General features: G+C 48.7%; 7 protein-coding genes across 7 annotated transcripts; 3 read left to right on the top strand and 4 right to left on the bottom strand.

Moving 5' to 3' along the window:
- The first annotated feature begins 2,166 nt into the window (after nucleotides 1–2,166).
- Nucleotides 2,167–4,356, top strand: F4807DRAFT_414379 (glutamate decarboxylase). The gene is made up of 4 exons (XM_047996969.1): nucleotides 2,167–2,366; nucleotides 2,419–2,654; nucleotides 2,714–3,316; nucleotides 3,376–4,356. The coding sequence occupies exons 1-4, from the start codon at nucleotides 2,349–2,351 to the stop codon at nucleotides 4,166–4,168; spliced, it is 1,650 nt and encodes a 549-aa protein (XP_047857290.1). The 5' UTR covers nucleotides 2,167–2,348; the 3' UTR covers nucleotides 4,169–4,356.
- A 1,974-nt stretch (nucleotides 4,357–6,330) lies between these two features.
- Nucleotides 6,331–10,872, bottom strand: F4807DRAFT_450342 (uncharacterized protein; the record flags this gene model as incomplete). The annotated part of the gene is made up of 3 exons (XM_048000114.1): nucleotides 6,331–8,226; nucleotides 8,257–10,651; nucleotides 10,712–10,872. The coding sequence occupies 3 exons, from the start codon at nucleotides 10,870–10,872 to the stop codon at nucleotides 6,331–6,333; spliced, it is 4,452 nt and encodes a 1,483-aa protein (XP_047857289.1).
- Nucleotides 10,873–11,663: 791 nt separating this feature from the next.
- On the top strand, nucleotides 11,664–13,120 carry F4807DRAFT_414373 (ubiquitin-conjugating enzyme E2 35). The gene is made up of 4 exons (XM_047996968.1): nucleotides 11,664–12,159; nucleotides 12,217–12,305; nucleotides 12,377–12,508; nucleotides 12,576–13,120. The coding sequence occupies exons 1-4, from the start codon at nucleotides 12,107–12,109 to the stop codon at nucleotides 12,758–12,760; spliced, it is 459 nt and encodes a 152-aa protein (XP_047857288.1). The 5' UTR covers nucleotides 11,664–12,106; the 3' UTR covers nucleotides 12,761–13,120.
- Nucleotides 13,121–13,125: 5 nt separating this feature from the next.
- Nucleotides 13,126–14,835, bottom strand: F4807DRAFT_414369 (NAD(P)-binding protein). Its single transcript, XM_047996967.1, has 2 exons — nucleotides 14,501–14,835; nucleotides 13,126–14,414 (listed from the first exon to the last, which is right to left on the bottom strand). Exons 1-2 carry the CDS (start codon nucleotides 14,701–14,703, stop codon nucleotides 13,385–13,387), a joined length of 1,233 nt encoding a protein of 410 aa, XP_047857287.1. The 5' UTR covers nucleotides 14,704–14,835; the 3' UTR covers nucleotides 13,126–13,384.
- Nucleotides 14,836–15,736: 901 nt separating this feature from the next.
- On the bottom strand, nucleotides 15,737–16,999 carry F4807DRAFT_348855 (uncharacterized protein). Its single transcript, XM_047995445.1, has 2 exons — nucleotides 16,807–16,999; nucleotides 15,737–16,671 (listed from the first exon to the last, which is right to left on the bottom strand). The coding sequence occupies exon 2, from the start codon at nucleotides 16,591–16,593 to the stop codon at nucleotides 15,940–15,942; it is 654 nt and encodes a 217-aa protein (XP_047857286.1). The 5' UTR covers nucleotides 16,594–16,671; nucleotides 16,807–16,999; the 3' UTR covers nucleotides 15,737–15,939.
- Nucleotides 17,000–18,753: 1,754 nt separating this feature from the next.
- F4807DRAFT_348816 (phosphatidylinositol 3-kinase) lies at nucleotides 18,754–22,043 on the bottom strand. Its single transcript, XM_047995444.1, has 3 exons — nucleotides 21,850–22,043; nucleotides 21,703–21,789; nucleotides 18,754–21,623 (listed from the first exon to the last, which is right to left on the bottom strand). Exons 1-3 carry the CDS (start codon nucleotides 21,906–21,908, stop codon nucleotides 19,010–19,012), a joined length of 2,760 nt encoding a protein of 919 aa, XP_047857285.1. The 5' UTR covers nucleotides 21,909–22,043; the 3' UTR covers nucleotides 18,754–19,009.
- A 174-nt stretch (nucleotides 22,044–22,217) lies between these two features.
- On the top strand, nucleotides 22,218–24,381 carry F4807DRAFT_414362 (uncharacterized protein). The gene is made up of 2 exons (XM_047996966.1): nucleotides 22,218–23,846; nucleotides 23,900–24,381. Exons 1-2 carry the CDS (start codon nucleotides 22,706–22,708, stop codon nucleotides 24,085–24,087), a joined length of 1,329 nt encoding a protein of 442 aa, XP_047857284.1. The 5' UTR covers nucleotides 22,218–22,705; the 3' UTR covers nucleotides 24,088–24,381.
- The last annotated feature ends 675 nt before the right edge of the window (nucleotides 24,382–25,056 follow it).

Below are 25,056 nucleotides of genomic sequence, written 5' to 3'. Positions count from 1 at the left end.
TTTCCTTGGCATTGTCGGCGGCCTTGGATTGTGCCCTTCTGAGTGTGACTTCGAGCTCGTCGCGTTCTTTCTTCAACTTCTCCAGATCGCCTGTGGCCTTGTCTGCCTTTTCCTTGACTTCGTTTTCTAGTTCTCTCACTCTCTGGTCTGCTTCATTCTTGGCATCCCTTGAACTCTTGAGATCCTTCTCTAGTGTCTCGATCTTGGCTCGAGTTTCGGTCAATTCTCTCTCCAGCTGCTCAACCTGCGCACGCAGGGCGTTATTTTCGTCGGTTAATTCTTCGATGGTCTCATCCTTTTGGCTAAGCTGTAATTCGGTATCCAAGGTCCCAGCCGGACCAACTGCTGACGTGTCCGACTTGCTACTCTTGCCTCTCGTACTAACACTCCTCTTAGTATACTCTTCTATGTCCTTTTTCAGCTGATCTATAGCCCTTTGTCTCTCTTCTGCTGTGGCTGTGAGCGTTCTCGCCGCCTTCTCGGCATTGTCCTTCTGACTTTCTAGTTCCGAGATTCTCGTTTGCAATTGCCGGATGATCCCGCGTGCTTCGCCCAAATCCTTATTCTTTTGGCCGATTTGAGCTATGAATTTGTTTACATCCCGGCGTTCCTGGGTTATACGGGTTTCCTTGTCGCTGATCTCTGTCTTCAGTCGAGCAATTTGCTCCTCAAGCTTCTTCTTGTCTTCCGTGAGTTTCTGATGACTTTCTTCCAGATCTTTCATGTAAAGCTCCTTAGTCTCATCGTCTTCTTGATCTTTGAGCTTTTTCTTGAGATCTTCGACCTGCCCTTTTAGTTCGTCAATTTGATCATCCCTAGTAGAGATGTCTTCGTCGCACCGACGCAGAGTAGCTTGGTGGTCTGTGGTCAAATCTTGAACCTGCCGAGCGTAACTTGCCTCAGTAGTTACAAATTCTTCCTTTTCTGCCTTTGTCCGTTGCTCGATGTTTTCCTTTTCGGCTGTCATCGATTTAAGTTTTCTCTCGACATCTCGGCGGGTTAATTCGGACTTCTGAAGCTGATCTTTGAGGATCTTTTCGCGGCGCTCGGCGAATGGTACCACCACCTTGTCACAAAGAGCACGGAGAATGTCGATGGTCTTTTTCTCGTCAAATGTTGGATTGATCGTTACGACCTTTTGTGTATCGACTAGTTCTTCGACGATGTGTTTGGTGATGTAAGTGAGGCCCGTGTCCCAAGAGTTATCTTCGACTGCTGTCGCCATGACGACGCTGTTAGCTCTTTACGAGAGGATAAAAATTTAGGAAATTCACGGGTACGTTTTGGCGCCCTAGTAAAAAGCTTATCCGAGCTTAGCAGGACTTTTGTCCACATATCGACACAAAGAAGTCGAGGTTACGAGTCTGCGTCCGGAGCTAAACCTTGCATCTTTGTGTATGTTTGTACGAAGATCAAGGTAACTAGGAGCTCCTTGGGCTACAATGCAGAAGCGAAGGTACCTCGCTTGTTCTAACAAAGCTCTTGATGTATTCTCGAATCCGGCCCCTTTTCTTTTACATCTTCATTAGGTTGCCGAAAACGGACAGTCATTGCATGTAGGATAATCAAATGCTCGCAGGACCACCAACAGATTAATGCTTATATGCTGCAAATATCGAGTTAATGCATGAAATTATGGCCAGTGTCTAGTTTCGCAGACATAGGCTATAGATTCAATTCTACTCATTGTCAATTTACCTTGGTAGCTACTCTCATCACTATTACCTAGCTCCTCCTCTACGGTCTTTTCTTTGTTAGAAGCCATTCTTTGGGGTATGAAGCGGACTATCCCTAACGGATTCTATTAATCAACCCAGAGAGACCTAATATTTGTTTCTGGATTATTTTTAACGTATTATTTCAAAAAAATCATAATATTTCAAATATTTAGTCTAGAAGAGGGGAGGTTATCGGAAAGGTGATGTCTGACTACTAAAGGGGCATAGCAGTTGGTACCACAACGGAGACGGGAATAACAATAACTACCTAGTACCAGGTAGGTTAATGAAATCAACAACTGGTCGGATTGAGCAGTTACCACATATGACCAAAATATTTTCTGGATGCTGGGTTGTTAGTGGATAGCTCCTTCTGAATCACAAGTAGTTACGTCACCCGCCGTCATAATTTAACCAACTTTCCCAGTCAATAGTAACACAATTACCTGACAGCTGCCCAAGCCCTTTCCAGAGAGCAAGAGTTATCCACGTAGAATAAAGTTATAAAATGACCTCAAGTATTGTTTTTAATAAATCTAAAACTAAGATCTTTAAATTTCTTGGCTTCAACGTCTTTGAGTTATTGACATTCTGATTACCCTCACTTCCAAGGCCTGACTATCAACCACTATGACGTTAGCTCGTCACGTACGTAGAGATATATCTCACATTGGAGTGTAACTAACGACGTTGTCTATAGATTGACCCAGAGGAGCTTGTAGAGCGTCTGCACGATGCTCACCTTACCGAAAATGGCCGGCAGCTTCGACAGAAGATGACCACCTCGCATATCACGCCTTACGGAACCAAGTACGCGAGTGAGACAGATGTGCCAAAGTATCGAATTCCCAAAGAGGGTGCGCCCGCAGATACGGTGTACCAGTTGATACACGATGAGCTCGACCTTGACGGCAGACCAAACTTGAATCTTGCCAGGTAAGACCATGCCTACTCTAGGAGACTTGAATGATGGAAGTGCTTAACTGGTGCCTCAGCTTCGTTGGGACTTATATGGAGCCGAAAGCGAACCAACTGATGACGGAAAACCTGTCAAAGAATCTAGCAGATAACGACGAGTACCCGGCTATGATGTCCCTACATGAACGCTGCGTCAGCATCCTCGCTCATCTTTGGGGAGCCAAAAAGAGCGAGAAGGCCGTCGGGACCGCCACCACCGGCTCTTCGGAGGCCATTCACTTAGGTGGTTTAGCGATGAAGCGTCGTTGGCAGGAGCATCGCAAGGCCAAAGGCTTGGATGCTTCAAAACCGAACATCCTTATGGGCGCCAATGCACAGGTCGCACTTGAGAAATTTGCGCGCTACTTCGACGTCGAGGCGCGTATTCTCCCTGTCTCTAAGGAGAGCAAGTATCGCCTAGACCCGGGGCTCGTGCGGAAGAACGTGGACGAAAACACGATTGGAGTGTTTGTCATCATGGGCAGCACCTATACTGGTCATTACGAGCCGGTAGAGGAGATTTCCAAGATCCTTGATGAGTATCAGGAGGAGACGGGTATTGATATCCCGATTCATGTCGACGCTGCCTCGGGTGGTTTCGTTGCGCCGTTTACTCATGCACAAGCTGGTGGGCCGAAATGGTGAGTACATCATAACGAGGAAAACTCATATTCAGTAGTCATTTACTAACAGATCGAAGGAACTTCGAGCTCCCGCGTGTGAAATCTATCAACGTCTCGGGTCACAAGTACGGTCTCGTCTACGCGGGTGTGGGCTGGATCGTCTGGCGGGACGAGACATATCTGCCGCAACACCTCATCTTTGAGCTACACTACCTGGGCGGTACCGAAAAGTCCTTCACGCTCAACTTCTCACGGCCGGGAGCCCAGGTAGTGGCGCAGTACTATAACCTCATTCACCTCGGCTTTAACGGTTACCGCGAGATTATGGAGAACTGCCTCCGGAACGCACGACTCTTATCCAAGAGTCTTGAAGCTACGAAATGGTACACCTGCGTCTCGGATATCCACCGCACTACCTCTACGGCTGGAAGTATGGTTTCAGCCACCAAACATGCCGTAGGAGGCGAAGGGGTTGAGAACTCGGCTAATTACGTAGCGGGCCTGCCCGTCGTCTCATTCCGGCTTGCAGACGAGTTTAAGGCAGAGTTCCCGCACATCAAGCAAGAGTCAGTCTCGCTCCTCATGCGCGCTCGGCAATGGATCATACCTAACTACGCGCTGCCGCCTACCGAGGACAAGACTGAGATCCTGAGGGTTGTCGTACGCGAGTCTATGAGCTTAGACTTACTTGACCGGCTTATCACCGACTTAGTTTCTGTGACGCAGAATCTTATTGACAATGATGAGGTGGACCTGTCGATTTTACACAAGCAGAAACCAGCGGCGGATAGCAGACCCCGCGGGGATGCAAAGGGGATCGAGGGGAAGGCGGCAAGATTGGCGGATGGGATTCATAGAAGTGTGTGCTAAATGACTAGCATGTGTTCTCCGAGAAAGAATTTGACGCGGATGATCATTGGGTGGTCTAGAGAACCTAGTAATAGACTAGCAAGTAGCGTATGACTTTAGGACTGAAAAAGGGAGCCAGTATAACCAGATATTCCGATATATTCGATCGGCTGGAAAATATTATAAAATGACAATTGCCAAGCTGGGACCAATGTAATATTCCCAAGTTGTCTCTACGTGCCTAAATAAACCGCATCTTTTCTAGAACTCGTTATTAATTGTCTAAAGGGAAGAAACGACGATCATCCAACGTCATTCTGACATCTGCAGGATGTGGACGGGAAGAGTATCTGTTAATTGTTGCATCCGACGAAGGATTCAACTTCATCAAACTCGGGGACCTTGAATTTCAATTGTATTGTCTGTGTTTTCAACTGTCACCTAAAGATTGCGCCCTACGAGTTAATAAGCGATGCTCTCACTGATATATACGATAGCGCCTTCATATGAGACTATTCCTATAGAGGAATATGGCGGTTTCTATATAATGTTAACCTACCTATCATTTGATAAATACCTACCTTCATACTGCGAGTGACAGTGTCGCATCAGCAAACTGCCCAAGCGAGCACCGACGGCCTGTTCATTGCAACATCGTATCCGCCCTCCCGGTTAAAGTGAATATATCCCAACATGCCAACTTTCAGTTAAGCCTTAAGTCCGTAGGGACGCTCCGGGTTACACCCAGCTCAATAGACTAGAACGTTGTGTAATAGAAAGATCGATTCCACTTCCCCTTTCTGCATCGGGCGTCGTTCCCGGTGCGACTCTGTTAATGTCAAACATGCACGAGGGTTACCTAGGAAGGCAGGATGGAGCGTGATGAGAGAGGGCTGATGTCAGGTCTGACCAGATCAGAGGAAGGAGTTATCACTTAGCTTGGATTTCGATTTTGGTTGCAAGTTAAATAGACTCTGTTCACCTGTCGCAATTGCTAATCTCTATCGCGTTTCATCCTGGCCACTCACACAATACACCATCTTGTACGAAGAATACCTACTCACTAGACGCGCGGATCTGAAGAAAAGATTAGTAACAGCACAAGTCTAGATCCAACCAGACATAGTAATACCCAGCACGTATCGCAAAAAATGAAGGTAATACTCATTCACCTACCTACCCACCCCTATTCTCTTAGCCAGCCATTCATCATCCATCATCCATCATCCACCAACCCAAACGCTCATATACACGCATTACAGTTCACACTCCTCCCCCTCCTACTCGCCGCCACCGTGTCCGCGCTCCCCGGCGCTGACCCGGGACTCCTGTTCCGGCGCATGACGTGCGCCGGCGGCCTCAACACTCCGTGCCAGGACCTGTGCACGTGCACCGACGGCCACGTCAGCTGCCACGGCGACCCGACGAGCCAGTGCGTGAATCTGTGCTCTTGTTAAGGGACATCTGGAATGTCGAATCCAAATTTAAAATCCAAATGTCCGGCTTTCAACACACCCATCCTACTTACACACGCAACCTGGGACGAAGGGTGTTGAAAGACTTGTGAGGTGGTACAAGGTTGGCGACGGGTTGTACGACGGTTACGGGTCGTGAAGGGTACGGTATAACTACCTATGTTAGCTAGGTATTATTTTCAATTTTCTGGTCGGTTGGGAAGTTGGACGTGGAGCTATTTGCGAAAACAAGGTGCTGAAAAAATACCTATTTAACGGGGAGGGATAAATAGGGGGAAAGGGAACATCCTAAGGTGGTCTTGGCGCGCTCGGGGACGGGTTGAGTTGACTTGCGTTGAAAGGAAAAAAGAAGAGAAATATACCTACTGAATGGGAAAGAGCCATGTGTAAACCCCAAAAAGGCCCTACGAACTTGTCGAGGACTAGGCAACTCATAAAGTTGAAAGTTGATTCATTGACTAGGTAGGTAAACCAGATTATCTCAAAACATGAAAAAGGGGTTGACGTGCCTTGCTGTGAACCTCCCTTTGGGAAAGTATCAATTGACAAGGGACTCAAATCTTACACATTCAAAAACTTTAAACCCTTAACTCCCGCTTCCTATCTCAAACAAGAACGATGCACCAGCAGACAGCCTCCCTTTTCGTACGTATACCTACTCATACATCCTATCCATACAACCCCTAACCTCACCAAGCCAAGGACCTCTCACCTCCGACCATTCGGTCCCGAACCCCCTGATTTTTTCCTCAACGATGTCGTGCTCCCCCAGTTACCTGCCGACTTCCTAAGTTTATTCCCAAGGCTGATCCTAGCAGCCGACATCGGGTTCTGGAATTGCTGCGACTGATCTAGGAGCGGCTTCCCCTGCCCGTCCGCGAGCGGTATATAAGCGCCGCTGGCTATGTTCTCCCAGTCGAGGTGCCCGATCGAGTGGCGTTTGTCGGTTGCCCGCCAACTCTCTACGTCGCCGTCCGAAGGCTTGCGAATCTTGCCTTGACGGAGAGCCCCGATCATGGCGGCCCACGTCTCAACTTGACCGTTATTCGCTTCTTGGACACAGTCGCATTCGTCGCCGGCAGGACACTCGGTTTCGCCCGCCTCGTGCCATTCCGCCATACAAGCATCGTGGCAAGCACAGCCGCAGGAGAGGCAAGGGGGGTAAAGTGCATCGATCGGCTCGTTGCAGTACACGCAGAATAGTTGCATCTGTGTACGCTTGCAGCGTTCACAAGTACCTACTGCGCCCCCGAATGTCGCGCTAGCGTGGGTTTGTCTCACAGGATCAAGATGAGTCTCGTGAACTCGACAAATACCTGTTACGTCGATCCCGCGGTCAGACGAGATCAGCGACTGCAAGAGCTCCTTCTTGCCTAAGACAATAGGTGAGGTGGCCCCGTGTGATCGTGAGCTGTGGCTCAGATTCTCCGTGCTATGGTATGAATCGCGGAAGCTGACAGCTCCAGAAGCCGGAAAGTTGGGTACTTCAGGGGCGGAAGGGTCTTCTCTGAGAACGTTAAATTTCAAGATCTCAAGCCGAGACAAAGGTTGGCCCCACATTTGTAGCATCTCCGCGTATGCATGACGATAACTTGCGTGTATAGCGTAGCGGGAAGGCTCGAGGAAGGGGACACCAAGCCAGCCATCATCATCGAATATGGATTGGTCCTCCAGTTCCGTAGATATGGCATAGCACAGCAATGGCAGATTGTCATCGTTCCGCGACTCGTCGTCGGAGTACGAGTTACGTGCGGTGCCTGACGGCTCAGACGTAGGACCAAGAATAGTCGAGCCGCCCCATGTGATGTTAGTGGGAGCAAGGTTGGAAAGGAATGTCTCTCCAGGACTTGGGCGTTTCCGGCTAGGGGGAGACGTCGATGCAACACTCTGGAAAGCTCTAGAATAACTAGCTAGGCCCGCAGTTAAGGCACTATTAGCACGACTTAACAACCTGTTATCAGGTGACGTGGCCAAGCTCTGAGTTGGATCACCGTCCGGTTCTCGTGGCGTTGTCGGCGGGGGTGTCTCTCCACAGGAGTAAGAGTTAGATTTCGGATCACCGCCCCATGTCCCTTCTTCAATAGATCCGTACGAACCAGGAATATTAATAGGCGTATGTAAAGTCTTCGGGGTAGACATTGCTGAGTTTGCCTGGCTCTTGTGGTTAAACCCAGGATGCCAGAGCGAATGGTCCGTGGGGAAATAATCTAGTGAGAACGCCGGTGCTTTCATTGGAAGCGGTGTTTCCGGTTGAGTGAGATGGGATTCTGCATAGGCAACGCTATCTTCGGTCGTCGACTCGCTAAATATGCATGAAAGCATAGCAAGCATTTGTACATCGGCAATCTTCTCGAAATAGTAGAAAAGGTCATCAATCAAATCCTTTGCGAGGGGATGGTGTCCCCACTTAACCCGGCCTGTGAGCGCAGTGTCCGAGCTATTAGATGGTGGCTTATTGTCACCAAAGCGAGCAATTGCGTCTCTAGCGATGACAAGTATCGACTCTTTTCCGTGGCCGTCCCCGAGGAGCTCAAGGGGAATATCCTTGCGAAGCAATAAAGCCGCATAGTTCCAAACATCCACTAGGTCGGGCCGACCATATTTCTCTGCTATAGCAGCGTTTTGTTCACACACATCCGGGCCATCTCCAAAGATACAGTATTCGCGAGCAAACTCTTGCTTGGAAGGGAGTTCGTTTGCAACATTATAGATGGATATGATGTTTTTGGGTTTACCTGGACGACGCCTACTAGTACCAGTACCAGTACCCGTGCCAATACCGGTTCCTCCACCACTCGAGTGCATGGAATAGCTTCCACTAAACGTCTTCCTGAAACGTCGTCCTGGTAGATACCACATGTTGATTTTGTGCATATATGTAGTTTCCGAGTCACTCGAGCTAGAGGACTCCTCTCCCTCGTCCGACTCGGATTGGTCATCGGTTGCGGAAATGTCGTCATTGGTGTACCTATTTCTCGGAGCTGAGGACTCCTGTTGAAGTCTGCCAAACCCTGCAAAACTGGGCTCCCCTTTCGGACGCTCCCTATAAGTGTCACTAGTGGCGAAAAATGAAACCCTAGCCTTCTCTTCCTTGGTTGGGAAGAAACAGACCAATTTTCCATCATTCGAAAATCGACAACCGCACAATCGTGGCATTGGCGGTATGATATTTCGATTTGTTGGTGCAAGTGTAGCGTCTAACTCGGTACTCGCGGTCAATTCTTGAGACATGGTTGCAGAGCCGCCGGCGGGAATGTCGTTATCTTCCTCTTCGCTTGAGCTTTCATCGGCGAGTCCACCTAAATCATCATCGAGGTCCTTAACATTCTTAAAGAGCGAATCACTACTAGAGAGATCGACTTCTCCAAGAAGGTAGCTAAAAGCAACCTCGAGGCAATTCTGTCGCTTTTTCGAGAACTGGCCTACTAATTGATGGATTTCCTGATCAATTTTCTTATGCGTCTGGTCTGACATCAATGCTGTCTTCTCGACGATGAATTTCGGTGATCTTGATTTTGGATAATTCCTGGGGATGTCCGCCGTGACTTTGATATAAATAGTATCGCCTTCTGCGCCCCAGGGGCCTTTAAGGGACGCCTTTAGAGTTAGAGCATCCATATCCACGTTATCAAATTTGACATTCGGCATCTGCTGGCTGACACGAACAATTTCTTCCTGCAGCGTTTCGGGTTCCCCCCAATGCTCGTCATGGAAGTTATGTCCAAACATGGTGGAGTCTCTGGACTCTTTTCTTTGAGGCGGTCCGATGATTCCTGATTTCTTGCTCATTGTGATACCTTTCATCCAACCAAGCTGATCCAGGCTTCTATCGATTATTCTCCCGGCGGAAGACTTCGCTTTCATAGACGGCCCCTTCCAGCCCGGGAGTCCGCCGCCAGAGTGCGGGTAATGTGATGACATGGTCTGCATTCCCATGGTGAGAGCACTGCGAGGGAGATGGCTTCCTCCGCTTCCAGGACGAGGGTCGCTCATAGTAGGTGTCCTTTTCTCCCTGGTTGCATGATCATCAATGGCTCGGTAAGTCTTATATGCGGCTCCCTTTCTCGTAATGTTGATATCCGGGGCCGGTCCGCCTTTCACATGGCCAATAGACTCCAAAGTCGGCTGGTCGACTCTGTGAAGACGTAACTCGTTGTCTTCGCCCCATGATACAAGTTGGAATTCACGATTATCTATCCCTTCATCGGAGATTGTTCCACGACATCTCCATAAAAACTCCTTGACCTTATGGTTTCCATGCCCAGGAAATATATTGTGTGGATTGACTGCGCCGTCTACAGGTACCCCTTCAGCACGGCGGATATCGTACAAGTAAAGGTTTCCAGGGTCGTTTTGAGGCATGGCTAACATACCCCAGCCGAAAGGGGCATGGCGAGCGCGCCAAACAGGGAAATCGGTCCTAATAATCCGCTCCGGATCATCAGACTCATTATAATCCCAGAATTTGATGCTCTTGTCCAAGGAGCAGGTGACAATTTTTGTCGACTTAGAACGATTCCAATCAAGGCCGTAGATCTTGGAAGTGTGGGCGCTGATGGACTTGAGAGGGGCGGAGGGTTTCCTTTCATCCCAGATGTGTAGCCATCTGTCGTGGGATGAAGCGAGCACGTGGGGGTCCTGTCGATTGTATTTGACTTGAGTAGCCCCAGCAAACCAATCGCTAAAAGTCAAGACGGGTTGCTTGGGTCTCCGCAAGTCCCAGCAATGCACAAAACCATCAACTGCGCAGGTGGCGAGAATATCGGGGTGGTGAGCGGAGAAGTTAACATCGGTGATAGCCCTACTATGACCCTGGAGGGAATGCTCGATAGCACCGGTAGCAGAGTCTTCTCTTAGGTTCAAATTCCAAACTAAGCAACGATGGTTCGCTGTCGAAGCTACCCAGTAATCTCGAGCTGCAAAAGGTGACCACTGCACATCAACGACGAGCCACGGTAGTCCATGGCTACTTAGCCGACGCGGAGGGCTATAAGGGGAATCAAGGTCGATGATGGCCAGACCTTCAGGGCTTTCGATATTGTAAGCATATGCTATATATTATACTGCGAGCATGATGCTTGTGACTTACGAAGCAAGGGCTACATCGCGGCCACATGGCGATATAGTAGCTGATCCAACAAGACCATCGACATGGATGGTGACGTTAGCATCAAATGTTTCACTATCGTAAGCGGATTTGATGGGCTTCCCCTTCTTGGACGGATCTAGGTGATCGAAAGTTGAAGGCATAGCCGATTAATTTGTAAGAGCGTATGAGCTCTCTCAGAACGTTGAGTTCTCAATGAGTTTCGCATTTCGCATGATGGTACGGCCCATGCTTTGCTTATCCGCACGTTCTCTCAACTATTACCACTTAATGAATTCAAGTTGGCTTCTCATCAAGTCTATTAAGTTACAATCGCGATCTTGGATGAATGATGAGATTGGAAGGCGAATGCCGGAGTAGATTAATAAGTATTAATTCGAGGAGACATCGTCGAGGCTCAGTCAAGGGTAGAAAAGCAGGGCTATATGAAAAATTATGTAACAAGACATGAAGGAATTCGGGACTTGACGTAAGGTCGTCCTATAGGAGACAACCCGGATGGTGCCAGCGTGCTGGAAGTCGCGATTCGCTGTTGAGGTGCAGTTCTCAGATTTAGCGTTGGATCTTGATTACATAACAGAGAATATTATGATTGGTCTATTCTTTAAGTTCCGCTAAGCTCCTCTAAGTTACTTCTCATATTACTTTGGTGAAAAAGTACAATCCGTTAATCTAGTAATATATATTTTCCAACGTTCTTTACAGTTACTAAATCCATAAAAACTACTTTATATAATACGCAACTAAATAGACAACTTATTATCCGTGAGCTCACAATAACAGGTTTTAAGAGCATTGTATGCATATGACGCTAGAAGGTACATAACGTGCTTGTATCTTCAAGGATTCCGTAGCTCGGTGTGGGAATATTTTATGCCCGACGAATGAGGGGCATTAAGGAACCTGGTGAATTCTTATCGCAAGGAGCATCCCACCTGATTTGTCTTTGTCTCAGTCGCGAGTTCTCAGTTAATCGACTAAGTTGAGTTTGCCCAATGTCGAGTATTTAGTACCTTATTACTCCATTTAACGTAATCCCGTCTTAGGAATCTTCAAATACTTTCTTCCTCGAAAGCTTGCTGTCTGTCGCTTCGTCTTTGCTAGTATTCACTTCCGCCGGCAGCAACATCTCCTAGTTGCTTTGCTCCCCCACCGTTACAAAGAGGCAGACGCTTGCTCCGTTACATGCACTGTGAAACACCAGTGCTTGTCCCCAGCTCGTCGCATTCTCAGCCTCATTGGCAATAGGCGATATCGCTCTCTACCGAGCCACGTTTCTTAGCTAGATCTCTCCGCCTTGAATAGATTTCAATTCTTCCTGACCTTCCTTTTTCTTCTTCTCTCGCTCCACCATCAACTTCCCAACCAACCACCAAGATGGCGTTGCCAAAACGTATTGTGAAGGAGACAGAACGTCTCATGACCGAACCGTAAGACCTAGAGAAATTCGTCCGTAAGAAATTAAAGATCTGATCAAATCATCGCAGGGTCCCCGGTATCAGCGCGGTTCCCCACGAGGACAACTTGAGATATTTCGATGTCGAGATCCACGGCCCCTCAGGATCGCCGTATGAGGGTGCGTAACCACATCAACCAGCTTAAATATTATTGTGATAGGTCTATTAACGTAGTGTTTGTCTGCTGCAGGTGGTGTTTTCAAGCTCGAGTTGTTCCTGACAGACGACTACCCGATGGTCCCGCCCAAGATCCGCTTCCTAACCAAGATCTACCACCCCAACGTCGACAAGCTAGGCCGAATCTGCCTAGACGTACTCAAGAGTAAGATACCCTCTAAGATCATGTTTAATCTGCCGTTTTCGATATATATTGACACACCCGCTCGCAGACAACTGGTCTCCGGCACTGCAGATCCGAACTATCCTCCTGTCCATCCAGGCCCTCCTCGGCGCCCCGAACCCGGAAGATCCCCTAGCCGCGGACGTCGCCAAGAGCTGGAAGGAGGATGAGAACAAGGCCATCGCGACCGCCAAGGAGTGGACGAAGAACTACGCCACACCCCCGCCGAAATAGAAGAGTAGGCTGGCTAGCGCTCGTGCCGCGATAAAGAGAGCGGTTTATCGAAGCCTGCGACGAGATTCCCAGGGACGAAAGTACGAGGACGCGTGGGCCGAATTATTGAAGTCCGAACTCGCGTGAGCGATCCTGCGAGTTTTGAGACGAGATGGGACGAGCCTCCTCGTGTTAGGAGCCGAGGACTCCGTCCCTCTTGATTTTTTTACTAGCATTGGACTGCATCGGCGTTATGTGTATTGATCGATGACGAACGACAGTTAGGGAATATGATGGTAGGATGGCAGTTAGCATGCGAAATAGATCTTCGGCAACTCAATCCTATTGATTTGTGGCACTTAGTTTGGCCATTCTTGCAAACATAATTTTGAGTGAACCTTTTTGGGTAAATATTCATGCTCATACTGATAGACTTTGTAAGCGTATCAAACATCCAGCGCTGCATCTATATAACAATACCATAGCAGCCGCTTGATTTCCATTTCTATTTTCATTCCATCACCACCATCATCTAGACTATATGTTCAAATCGGACAACCCATACATCGTCCATTAATCCACCCAAGCCTATCCCATCCCATCCCCTCCCATCCCCACGACCTCGCGACCCCCTCTACCACCACCTTACGTATCCTTAAACGTAAAAATGCCCTTCCCCTTCCTAAACCCCTCAAACGTGCCCTGCACCGCATCTTTTAACTCCTGCACCTCCGTCTCCCACGTCCACGGCACCTTCACAATCGGCACATCCCTGAACTTGCCCTCCCTAACCAACCCCAGTATCTCCGCCACCGTCCGCTCCTTCGCCGCCGCGTCCCCGTCCGCCCACCGACTAAGCCAGAACCCGACGAACCTTATGTCTTTAAAAATCAACAAACCCGTCGGCAGCGCGACGGGCGCGCGCGACATGCCCCCGTACGTGACCACGGTGCCGCCGCGGCCGAGACTATACGCGATACCCTGCGCGCTCTTGCCGCCGACGCAGTTCAGGCCCAACCTCACGCCCTCGCGGTTCCCCCTCGTCCACTCCGCGAGCCTGTCCCTGAACTCTCGCGCCGTGAACTCCGGTTCGGTGACCACGTGCGTGGCTCCCAGATCCAGGAGCTCTTTTTTAAGAGCCTCGTCCTCGGCGGCCGTTTCGCGCGCCCGCACGACGTTGATGCTGCGGTACCCCCACAGCTTGCCGAGCTGGATGGCGGCGCGGCCGACGCCGCTGTTGGCGCCGTTCTGGATGAACCAGTCGCCCTCGCGCAGCGGGTAGGGGTGGGCGTAGTCGCGCAGCATGCGGTACGCGGAGCACGGGTTGACGGATACGGTGGCGACCTGTTCGGGGGTGAGCCCCGTGCGGTCGACTTTGATAACGGCGTCGGCGGGCGCGAGCGCGTGCGTGCGCCACGTGCCGAACTGCGTCTTTTTGGGGATCACCCAGTCGCCGGAGGATAAGTCCGCCGACGACGAGGAGACGACCTCGAAGGCGCCCTCGTTGCCCGGCACGACGGACGGCTGAGCCGTGCCGAGCAGCGTGTCGAAGGCCGGCTTCGCGCCGTACGTGCCCTGGATCGTGTTCACGTCTGCGGGGTTGATAGGCGCGGCGAGGGTGCGCAGGAGGACGGAGGAGGGGGTTAGGGAGGGGGATATGGAGTGCGTGTGTAATCTATAAGTATGAGTTTTCGATCCTATGAGCTTACCTACGAAATTGTAAAGACGTAAACGGGGGAGACAAAAGGGACAAAGGCTTACTTTAAAACGTCTTTCGGCTCGCCGTATTCACTGAAGACTAAGGACTTCGCCTGGGTATAGCCATACGGCCCAGACTTGCAGCGAACCTGTACCCGCGGCGTCGGCCATGCTTTCAAGCTCGCTGTGCGTTGGATCGGTCGAATTGAGCTCCTGGCCACAGAACATGCCATACCCTGCGCTCTAAGCGGCCTAAGGGTAGCCATATTCGTATATATGGGATGTGGTGTTGAATTGCAAAGCAGTTGGTTGGTTTACATCAGGTAAGTCTCGATTTAAAGATCTGATTTAATTAGCGTACACCATAAATTCGGAGCTCTGGAAGCTTGGACATTCGGCAATGACGTTAGAACCGTCAAAGAATTACCGAAGAGGTCCCTAATTGGCTAAAGCTATAAGCTGTAAGCTTACGTAAGTGCTCCCCCCTTTTCTAAATTCAAGGTTACCTTAGCCTGTCGAATAGCGGAGCTGGATTATTTACGTAGAATGTCACTTGTAGAAGGGATAGACGGAAAGCTGGCACCACATCTTAGCTTCGAAAAACAGAAACAGTTTTGATTTGATTCCCCGACCGCCTCCCTTTTCGATATTGGGGTATGGAGCATTAAGTGGTACCTGAGAATAGGGAACAGTGAATAGGAAAAATTGATGATGCCCTTCGCGCCCAGAGATGCACTATTTCACAGCAATATGATGATATGATGGTAATCCTCTCCAACCGGAAGGCAGGTATGAATCTCTCCCGCTATCGTGACCCATAACCACATAGCCGTAAATGTTAACCGTTAGTCGAAATCGCCCCCGTGACTTCTGACCTCTTTGCATTGCCTTCTTTCTGCCAGCTCTCTGCAATTTCTGAGTCCTTTGGGTCCTTCGAGGCCTTCGCGTCGTGTTTTCAGAGCAGTCGCCTTCCAGGTCGAGCCGAATTCAAATCGCTGGGATCGTCCCGGATCTCCACGAAAATGATAGGGCAGAGACTGACGCCCGGGAAATAAGTGGAGGGGTAGGGGTAATCGAGCAAACACACAGAAGTACATGAATCCTTTTCCAGATAACTCTTATTGTAACACACTTATATGACGTGCGGAGATTCAAGAAATAAGGGGGAGGAGAAAGGGGGCAAACAAGAAAGTTGAATGTAAAAATAAGTGAAAAATAGAAAAAATGCCGGAACAGAATTGACAAGGTATTGTCGTAGAATGAGCTCGCGCAGGAGCTGGGTATCTAATAATCCACCCCCATAAAGCTTTTCTTCAAAGCAACGCCTCCTCCTCTCGCATCGAAATAATCGTCGTATCAATGATGAGATGAAATATTACTTTGCCGTCGGATGATTATGGCAAGTGGTTTGAAAATTGGTATCCAAAGTCCGCGAAATGTCGAAGATAGTTATAACCAGAGCATGGTCGAAAACGGGATATCGATCTTTTCGGTGTAATTTCTTACTTAATTTCCTTAAATAGGTCGTCCCCTAGATGAGTGTCGACCTTGGATTCAAGCGCGCTCAGCTCGGGGATCATCGGCGGGGGCGGACCTAGCGGCTTCTTCGGTTCCTCGAAGATTTGACTGGTTCTCTTGCTGGCGTGGTCATTCGTCCGTAATCGTTTGAACCAGCCGCTAGACCGCTTTGACTTTCTCTCATCCATAATAGAGCTCGCCGTCCGGCTCGGAGGTCTGGAGGTGCCCGGGCTAAGCATTGATCCTTGTTCATCGTAAGCGTGGTTCAATAATGATTTGCTAAGCAGGCGTCTGAGGCTTCCGCGGCTTGACAGCGTAGGTGATGCCGGAACATCCTCTGCAAGACGCTTCATACCAATGCTGGCCGGAATTGCGGTGAGTTCGGGCTTGTTGGGGGCTGTACCATGACCATTAGCGGTTCCATTTACATCCGGCTTTTTCTCGACATCGATCGGTTGAGGTCTCGGTGACTTCGGCGGTGACGGAGCCTCCTCCTTAGGAGATGGTAGCGGCGGTGGAATGTCAGTGCCGTCAGTTAAGGATCCGAACGTGAATTCCAGGGCGGGAAGTTCGAAACGCTTGGCGGTCGACGTTGCCGGTGCGACGGCGGCAGCACCATTGCTTGCCTTAGCGGGCATGGCTAGGGAGTTCGAACGGGTTGTGCTGATAAATCAAGGAAGGTAATCGGACGCGATTCGTTGTCGGCCGCAAGAGAACTGTATGGATTGAGTCAGGTTAGAACTACTACTGTGTATGTAGAACGGCTAGGAATCACGAGCAAAAGTGAAACAATTAGGAAAAGGACCTAGCGCAATAAAATCTGGTAATGAAAAAAAGTCAATAGTACGAACCTGTTGTACGCTCGGGGCTCTAGAACGAAAGTGGCCCCCTAAACTTCCGATCGGCTCGGAGACGAGTCGCAAATTCTGAATGGGCAGTGGGCAAAAAGAGGGCAAGCACAAGTTTTACTTGCGTACGTCACGGTTTGAGCGAGGGGACAGTCGAAGCATCCCGGCGCAGCGCGATTGACGAGACTAAGAAAAATAGCCAGGAAGATCTGGAGCGATTGGAGCAATTGGAGCAATTGGCAAAGCAGCGAGATGCTCAAAGTGACAAAAGGCAAGGAGAAACAGATCCGGTGGCGCGGTGGGCTTCTGTTTTCCCTAGGTGGAGAGCGTGTGGTGGATTATAGAAGGGGAAGAGGAATAAGAGGCAGAAGAGGCTAGGCCAGACCCCAAATTGCCGGGATCAAGGGTGTTCGCGAAGGAAATGGTGGCTGGGCTTGGTACCTAGTATGGCAAGTATGGTACTATAGTATGGTAATTATGGTAGTATGGGTGGTGCTGCTGGTCTTGTTAAATGAAATGATGTGCTGCCTTCTTCAAGACCGTGCGCGAGAACCTTGGATTCGGGAATGTGCGAGATACCTGGCGCGGGTCAAATACAACCAGAATACAACTTCAGGTTCAACCTGGACATATGGAAATAAACACGACTCGAAATGTAACTCGAAAACGTGAGATATCGTTCCTCGTACCCACAAAAAGCCTCTAGGGGTTGAATGGCTGAGATGGTCCCTGAATTTCAAAGCAGAAGCAGAAGTTGAGTGGTGAGCTAAGATGGCTAAGCAGCTAAGCAGCTAAGAATGCAAGAACTGAGAACTAAATCAGTCTAAACTGAGAACTCTGAGAAAGATTTACCGACTAAACAGGTGGGGATGTCCCGATGTGGAAAGGTCATGTTGATCCGATCAGGAAACTTACACGGCTTAGTCGCTCGTAGTTCTCTTAGTACCAGGGTACCGCACATTGGTAGGTACGACCTTAAGGTACGACTTTCCTGTACCTGATTACTCGTCCCAGTCATGTACCGCGCGTTGCACATGTTAGTTACACCGGTCAAGCAGGAGCAGGGCAAGAGCAAGGCAAGAGTCTGGCATCATACCATTCATCTGATTAAGAACTTGGAAGTTTGTTACAGAAAACCCATTCTTCATTGGTAATTGATGAACCCTTACGTGGAGGATTCTAATCATCCAGGAATACTCCAAGTATGTAGGTAATACGAGTTTATCTAATGTATGCATACCCAAGTGTTGTAAATGAGTGTTCCAAATGTAGTACTATGCTAATCCCCCACTTTACACTTTACAGCTACAGGTCTACATATACCTGCGCATATGAGTAGGCGGCTAAGGCGAACACTAATACTTCATATTGTTATCTCCGAGATGTATTCCCACTCAAAAGGGGAAAAGAGAAGACGAAGATTGGCAGATAGCTAGATCAATAGATTAGGTACATAAGGGCATCTGCCCATATTCGCGGTTGCTCCCCCATATTGAACCCTAATCTACCTGTTGACGCAATATGCAACGTGTATCTAGCCTGACGAAGCCACATGTCTAAGGAGTATTCTAAAGTTAGATGGGACGTTGGGGGGACAAAAGGAAAAGACACATTAAAAAAATAGGGGATGCGCAACAACAGCCCAAACTCGAATTGGTATCACAAAGGTTCCACATCCACGGCTCAGATCTCTAATAGGGTACGACGGTGACGGGGCTAGTAATGGCTTCTAGAAGCACATTTGATAGGCGGCAGAATCTGCTAACTTCCGTGATACAACCGATCTCCGATGCAGTAGTGTTGGTCCTCTTCCAGACATTTACCTTGCAACGTCCTATCGTTTAGCTACCTTAGCTACATACCTAGGCTGCCGACAGATGCAGCCAAGGTGTCCACCGATCGAGAGCACTTGCAAATGCGGCATGCCTTTGGCAAACGGGATTTTTTTTCACGGATGTGGCTGCAGCCTTCCGTTCGTCTGTTTCACATAAGGGGTAGCATGTATTGAAACTTGTTTGAATGCGTCTTCGCACTGGGTATCATGTATTATTGAGGGTTAGCAATATCTTCAACACCAAGCCATCGTTAACCCCTTCATAAAAGTATGAATGCCGCTTCAGGCATATCCAAAGCAAGCGGCAAGTTCTAAAGTTCTAATATCAATGCATAACTCCCCTAAAATCATTCGTGATTCGTTCGACGGCTGTCAAGGCCTGAACGCCTGGACCCAATCATGTAGTCGATCAATGACGACGGGCATGATGCCGTTGAGGCTATCCTCCATGATTCCATCCAAGTGTCTTATTGCGTCCTCCTCGTTCAGATCCAGATGGAACCGCTCCTTCACCTTAAAGACTGCCTTGTCCGGCTCAATCTTAATGTCCGGGATATTAGCATGTACCATAAGGCTGAACAAATTGAGGATCAGATTCGACGACTTTCGTAGAGCCGCGAACGCGAGGAAGCAGTATTGCTTGAATTGCAAATAATGCTCGCTCGGGGGATTTGAGCCGCCCATAGCATCAGCCATTTCCTTACTAAGCTTCACCGCCGGAGCGAAGGGTTTAGGATCTCGACCAAGGATGAATCCGAAATCAGCGTGGAAGAAGTGGCCGTCCGGTGTTAGAAGAAGGTTGTCCAGATGACGGTCGCCAACTCCTAATATGTACGTGATGACACAATATCCCGCACATGATTTGACAAACGTGTCAAGTGTTTCCTTTCGCACTCCTAAGTACGCCCGTTCATCTGGATTGTGCTGTTTGAGGTAAGCAAGAGCAGGATTGTTGCGGTATTTGGAAGCTATCGCTGCAAACGTCTGAGAAGGTATAAATTGAGAAGCACCAGCAGTTGTGCTAGTTGCGAGAATTTTATAAGGAGTCAGTTTAAGATCCAGGTTTTCCTTTTGAAGCAGCTGATCCATGAGAGTGATAATCTGGATAACTAGTTGATCTTGTCGCAAGTCGTCGCCGGTCTTGAAAAGAATAGGGTACTTGCTGCCCGACAATGTCTTAAATGTTACCATGATTGGTGATAGAGACGACTTAAAGACTCTTGTCTCTTCCGGGATCACACCAACCACCAGGATCGACGGGTCCAGAGGTATAGGGACGGGCGGGTCAATCGACAAGACCTCATTTTTGGGATCTGCTAAGAAATGTTTAACCCTCTCAGCCTTGCGAGCCACCGACTCATTTGAGGCCTGAATCTCCGCTGAAATTTTAGATAAGACCGTGACAAGCTCGGCTTGTCTCCTTATGGTAACTCTCGTCTCACGCCCGCCTGGACGGTCCTCTAATTCTTTCATGAAGTCATACTGAACCTTTGCGTACATAGTACGAACTTCTTCGCCCTGGTCGTTGCTCTTGTCGTCGTATTCAACTCCAAGGTACCAATAGAAATAATTTCCAAGAGTGAAATTCTGAACAGCTCGCGAGATCAGAAAATTGGCCAGCGAAGATGCTCGCACGGTAGCCTGGTTTGAGTCGGCCGAAATATGTTCGAACTTCAGAGCCTGGACTAGCTGCAGCAAGTAAAGGAGCAGTTCATGGTCATCCGCTTTCCTTAGCCTTTCCACTGCGTACGCTCTCACGGCCCTATTATCGAAGGTAGGGCCAAGCAGCTCAAGAGCATCATCCACGTCGATATCGGTCCATTTACCCAGAACCTGGATGGCCTGCTTAGATTCGCTTTGGTCTTGCCAGTTGACGGATTTGACAAACTTGGTAAGGGCCCGTTTGTCCTTGGTCAGGTGGTAGCGAAATTTCCACACAAGATCCTTCTCTTCCGGTGATAAGACGTGGGTCGGGGAGTACGACACGATCATATTCAGCTCGTCTCGAACCTTAGCGTTGGGTCTCAAATCTTTGTCTAGTATCCCATGGCGATGCTGGCTTCTGACAAGACGTCTATGTTTGCTTTCTGCCGGATTGTCCCTAGCCCCCACTTCAGGATCGTATATTCTTACCAGACGACCACTCATACCATCTCCCGCACCTCCCGGGCCATTAATTCCAGGGCCATACGACACCTCAGGGGGAGGTTTCAGGACGATATTGGACTGAGAAGCTGAAAGATGCTGGAAAGACGAGATTGGTGGTGGTGGATACTCGTGATCCGCAAATACGACAGGGAAGTCAAAGCGAGGTAGTTCAATATTCAACATAAACTTTGACGGCCCAGGTCTCAACGGGTCCCCAGTCTCCGGGTCAATAGGCATATTCTGCTGCCCATTCTGCTCACCATCCGCGTTCAACGTTGCTTGGCGTTGGAGTGACTTGGTCGAATTCTTGGCCGCCTTTAAGCCACGCTTCTCGGTGCCACGGTATACAAGTTGGTCAAGCCATTCAACCCTTGGTATTTCGTTCATCTCATGTTTTTTGAATAGTTTCTCCAGGCGCTCGAGTTCTTCAGCTTCTTTATCCACAAGAACATTATCATCTTTCTTAGAGCTAACTTTTCTCTTCGCGACGCTTGATGGAGTTGTTGTATTATCATTCCCGTCAGCTTGTTTGTGTCGGTGGACTAAACATTTCTGCCTCCCCTTCTGAAGCTGGTTGTCCTGATCAAAAAGTGGAAGCGTTGTCCCGCCAAAAGGGATTGCATGACCCTGAGCTTGTTTTCCACCTGTGGGGGACAAATCCCATATGGTTATAGCTAGGTATGAGTTGATGGGGAGAGATTTGTACGGTATCGGTAAGGTAAGCCATTCGTTCCATCTCCTCTCGTTGCGAAATGCTTTATACGACGTCTGTACAGGGACCGTTAAGGGTTTCGAGCCGGCCCACACTTGGACGGTGACGTAGAGATCGGAATGTGGGCTGGAGATTAGGCACTTAAGTCAGCATAATCCTCGTTACAGAAGGACCACTTCATGACGCCTAGGGCCAGGATACACACCTCACGTTAGAGCCAATATGCCTCAAATCAGGCCTCTTTAGTAAGGTTGAATATAGATGAGGCGGCTCGTCTCCCTCTAGGTTGATTCTATACAATCAGTTAGCTATACGTGGCGATCACCACGACCTCGCTATCGTATTGTCTCACATGCGGATGCTGACCGGATAGTCCAGCGACTCGGAACTACCAAACGAAAAGGGCTCCATTGCAAGATATCTGTTCCATTAGAGCATTAACATATTATGTACGAACACAAGGCATGCTGGGGTTGAGAGTTGACGGCAATAGCGGGCACCATAGCAAGATGATCCATTTATGTGTCGGTATGAAGTACATTTAAGCGATCTAAGGTTCAAGGTTCCTGATCACTTGCATTCGTCATAAAGCTACTCTTATCTTATCGCAAGTGCGCCCCACTTGACCTTGAAGGTCGGCTTACATAGGTACACCACGCGCTTGTTCTTAGCGCCCCCACCGGATTTCCAGATCTTTGGGAATACACCCGTTTTTGAACTTAGGTACCTACTTAGTACAATTCAATGTTCATGTCGTACCTTCCTGATTTCAACTGTCTTGTTGAGATACCTACCTAGTAGGTACCCTTTGTTATAATATCACAGCACAACCTTAGAGATTAACACTTTACTTTGAACAAAGTCTACTTCCTCGGCGTCAGACCTCCTTCACACAGCCAAACCTCTGGAGCCCATAACTATGTACCTATCTTAGGTAGATACGCCTTTTTCCAGCCACAGATACGAGCCACAAATCGAGGACCGGTTTGCAACCCAATTTAATTCGGAGTCGCGTCGAAGTTAAGTGGACGCGGTCGACGCGTCTCCTTACGCGAAGCACACAACGACAACTGGCAGCATGGTATAGTGATATCCATATCTCGGATATCAACTTTCAAGGTCACATCTACTTTGTACGAAAAGGGTCTTGAACCCATTCACCACTTCTGATTATTCATTTATCGGAGACTATCCCCCATTCCTCCATCATGTCATCAGTAGCCTCCTCCACCCCTGAAGAGTCTCCGGGCTCCACACCAGTTCCGGAGGATCGTCACAATCTGGTTATCAGAGATAAAGGCAAAGCACCCGAGAGCTTGTCGAAAAGAAAGAGAACTTTGACAAATGGCACAGAGCATGCCAGTTCGAGGCGGCGAACTCGCGAGCCTGAGTCTGAGGCTGGGATCGAGGAACAGGATTTTGATCCGGACCAATCTATGGAAGAGCGACGCAATCTTCAACGTGGATATCGAGATCTCCTTCGTGATCTTCATGAGAACAACGACGAATATCTCAAGCTAGATTCAGTTGGCTTACACGAAACTTTGCGTAAAGCCAATGAGCTGTCATCTAATGTGAAGCAAACTACCGAGGCTGCCATAGATTCGAAGCTCTTAGTTAGCACAGCTGATGCATCTTACCGCAAAACCGTTCGCCTAACTTCAGGTAGCGTTGCTCAAGGGGTTGATGTTGAGGAATTTGTCTCGAAATGTATTACCTACATGCGACTAGGATCCGGCATCACGGAAGATGATGCACCAGAACTTACCTCTACACAACAACACAGAAGAAGACCTGGTCGAAGCAGCTTGGATGATGAGGGAGACTACGATGACGAGATTGGTGATGAAGGTGACATGTTCAACTGGGAGCATCTTGGTCGATTTGCTTGCCTTCCTCATGTCCGACGTCCAGCTACCCCTGGTTTTCTCCTCGGCCCTCTCTCTGCTGAAGTCAAGAGAAGAAAGATTACCAAGCGCAGTGCGCCATTCAGGCCTAATAACTTGCAGGAAACGAGACCCGAGGTTCTAGATGCCGAGGCGGTGCAAAGAACAGAAAAGAATGACCTTACCACCATCTGCTCAAAGATCCTTCACAGACTGAAGCAGGTGCAGGACGAGGCTCAGGATGCTGTGGAAAGTGCTGTTCTGCGCGGAGCCAGCGACGAAGAGGCGCAGATATTGATGGACCGCCACGGTCTTAGAAGTACAGGCGGTATCGATCTCTTGAAGTTCGTCGTAAATCCGCATTCCTTCGGTCAAACCGTGGAGAACATGTTCTACGTCAGCTTTCTAATTCGAGATGGCCGTATCAAGATCGACTTTGACGATAAAGAATTACCAACTCTTCGTAAGTAAACCCAACGATCAATTTCTCTAATTAGTATACTAACACCGCTCAAGACCCCGTCGATCGTGAGGACGAAGCTGCCGCCTCGAAGCATCGTGCCCAAAAGCAACAGGCTGTGTTCTCCATCGATATGAAGACTTGGCGCGACATTATCAGCACGTTTAATATTACCGATCCCATCATAGAACACCGCCAGGAAGAGAGCCATCAAGGACCCGGATCTCGGGGTTGGTACAATTAGTCTTGATGTTGCTATCAGCTGTACAATCAGAAAACGCTATCCACGGAGACCCTTAGATGAGGTCCATAGATGCTGCTTTGCACATTGCAACGGAGCCCAGAGGTGTCTTTACTGTATGTGTAGCCGCCCGTCAGATACCCCGAACCAGTGGAAGAGTTCAATTGTAATAAAAACTTTGTACAATCCATTAGCCGTAGATCGCTCCTGAATACCTCGATGGGCATCACTAGAGCTTTGTGGTCGGTTGCAAGTTGCTAGCTGAGCCACCAAAATAAAATACGGTCTCTACAATGCTAATATTGTCTCTTTTTAAGGTACTTAGGTACTCAGTCGGTTCGGACCCTCGAACTTTAGTGAACATTTAGTGTACAAGTTAGCGCCAGCAACTTTGTAGATACCTATATATATTGTCACTAGGCAGCTGTACGAGGGATTCTGCCACTTCATATGACGGCCGTCTCATCACCGCCCTGCCATCTTCTTCCCACAGGTATATACCAAAACTTTACCAGACCAATTTTAATTCTTGATTCTTTCCTTCTCCTCACCACAAGCTTCCAGAGTTAGAACATTCGCAGCTTTTACAAAAATACCTGCAAATTCAACTCACGCTTGTACTTTCAACATCACACACAACTGTCATCACCACTGTCGTCGTCCCGACTAGTAAGTAAGCATTTCCTTAGGCGATTCTCCCTTACCGATTTCTCTGCCCCAAACCAGTATCTTGGCCATCAACTTCATCCCCAAACATCACTTTCACCTCCACCACCAACTTTGCCCTTGATCAATGATCTAATCTTCATCGTGAAAGTTCATCTGATCCAAGGTCACTACATTATCGGTAAGATTTTTTCGTCTTTAATATTATCCATTATCTTCACCCAAGTGGCATCTTCATCCTTGAATATCGCCTCTACCTTCACCTCGATTACCCTACTTGCATTCGATATTCATCTCCGTCTCAAA

Source organism: Annulohypoxylon truncatum, assembly GCF_022578515.1.
Source record: "Annulohypoxylon truncatum strain CBS 140777 unplaced genomic scaffold F4807scaffold_6, whole genome shotgun sequence".
In the NCBI taxonomy this organism is placed as follows: domain Eukaryota; kingdom Fungi; phylum Ascomycota; class Sordariomycetes; order Xylariales; family Hypoxylaceae; genus Annulohypoxylon; species Annulohypoxylon truncatum.
Note: the sequence above shows the minus strand (reverse complement) of the source record. Positions and strands in the feature narration are given on the sequence as shown.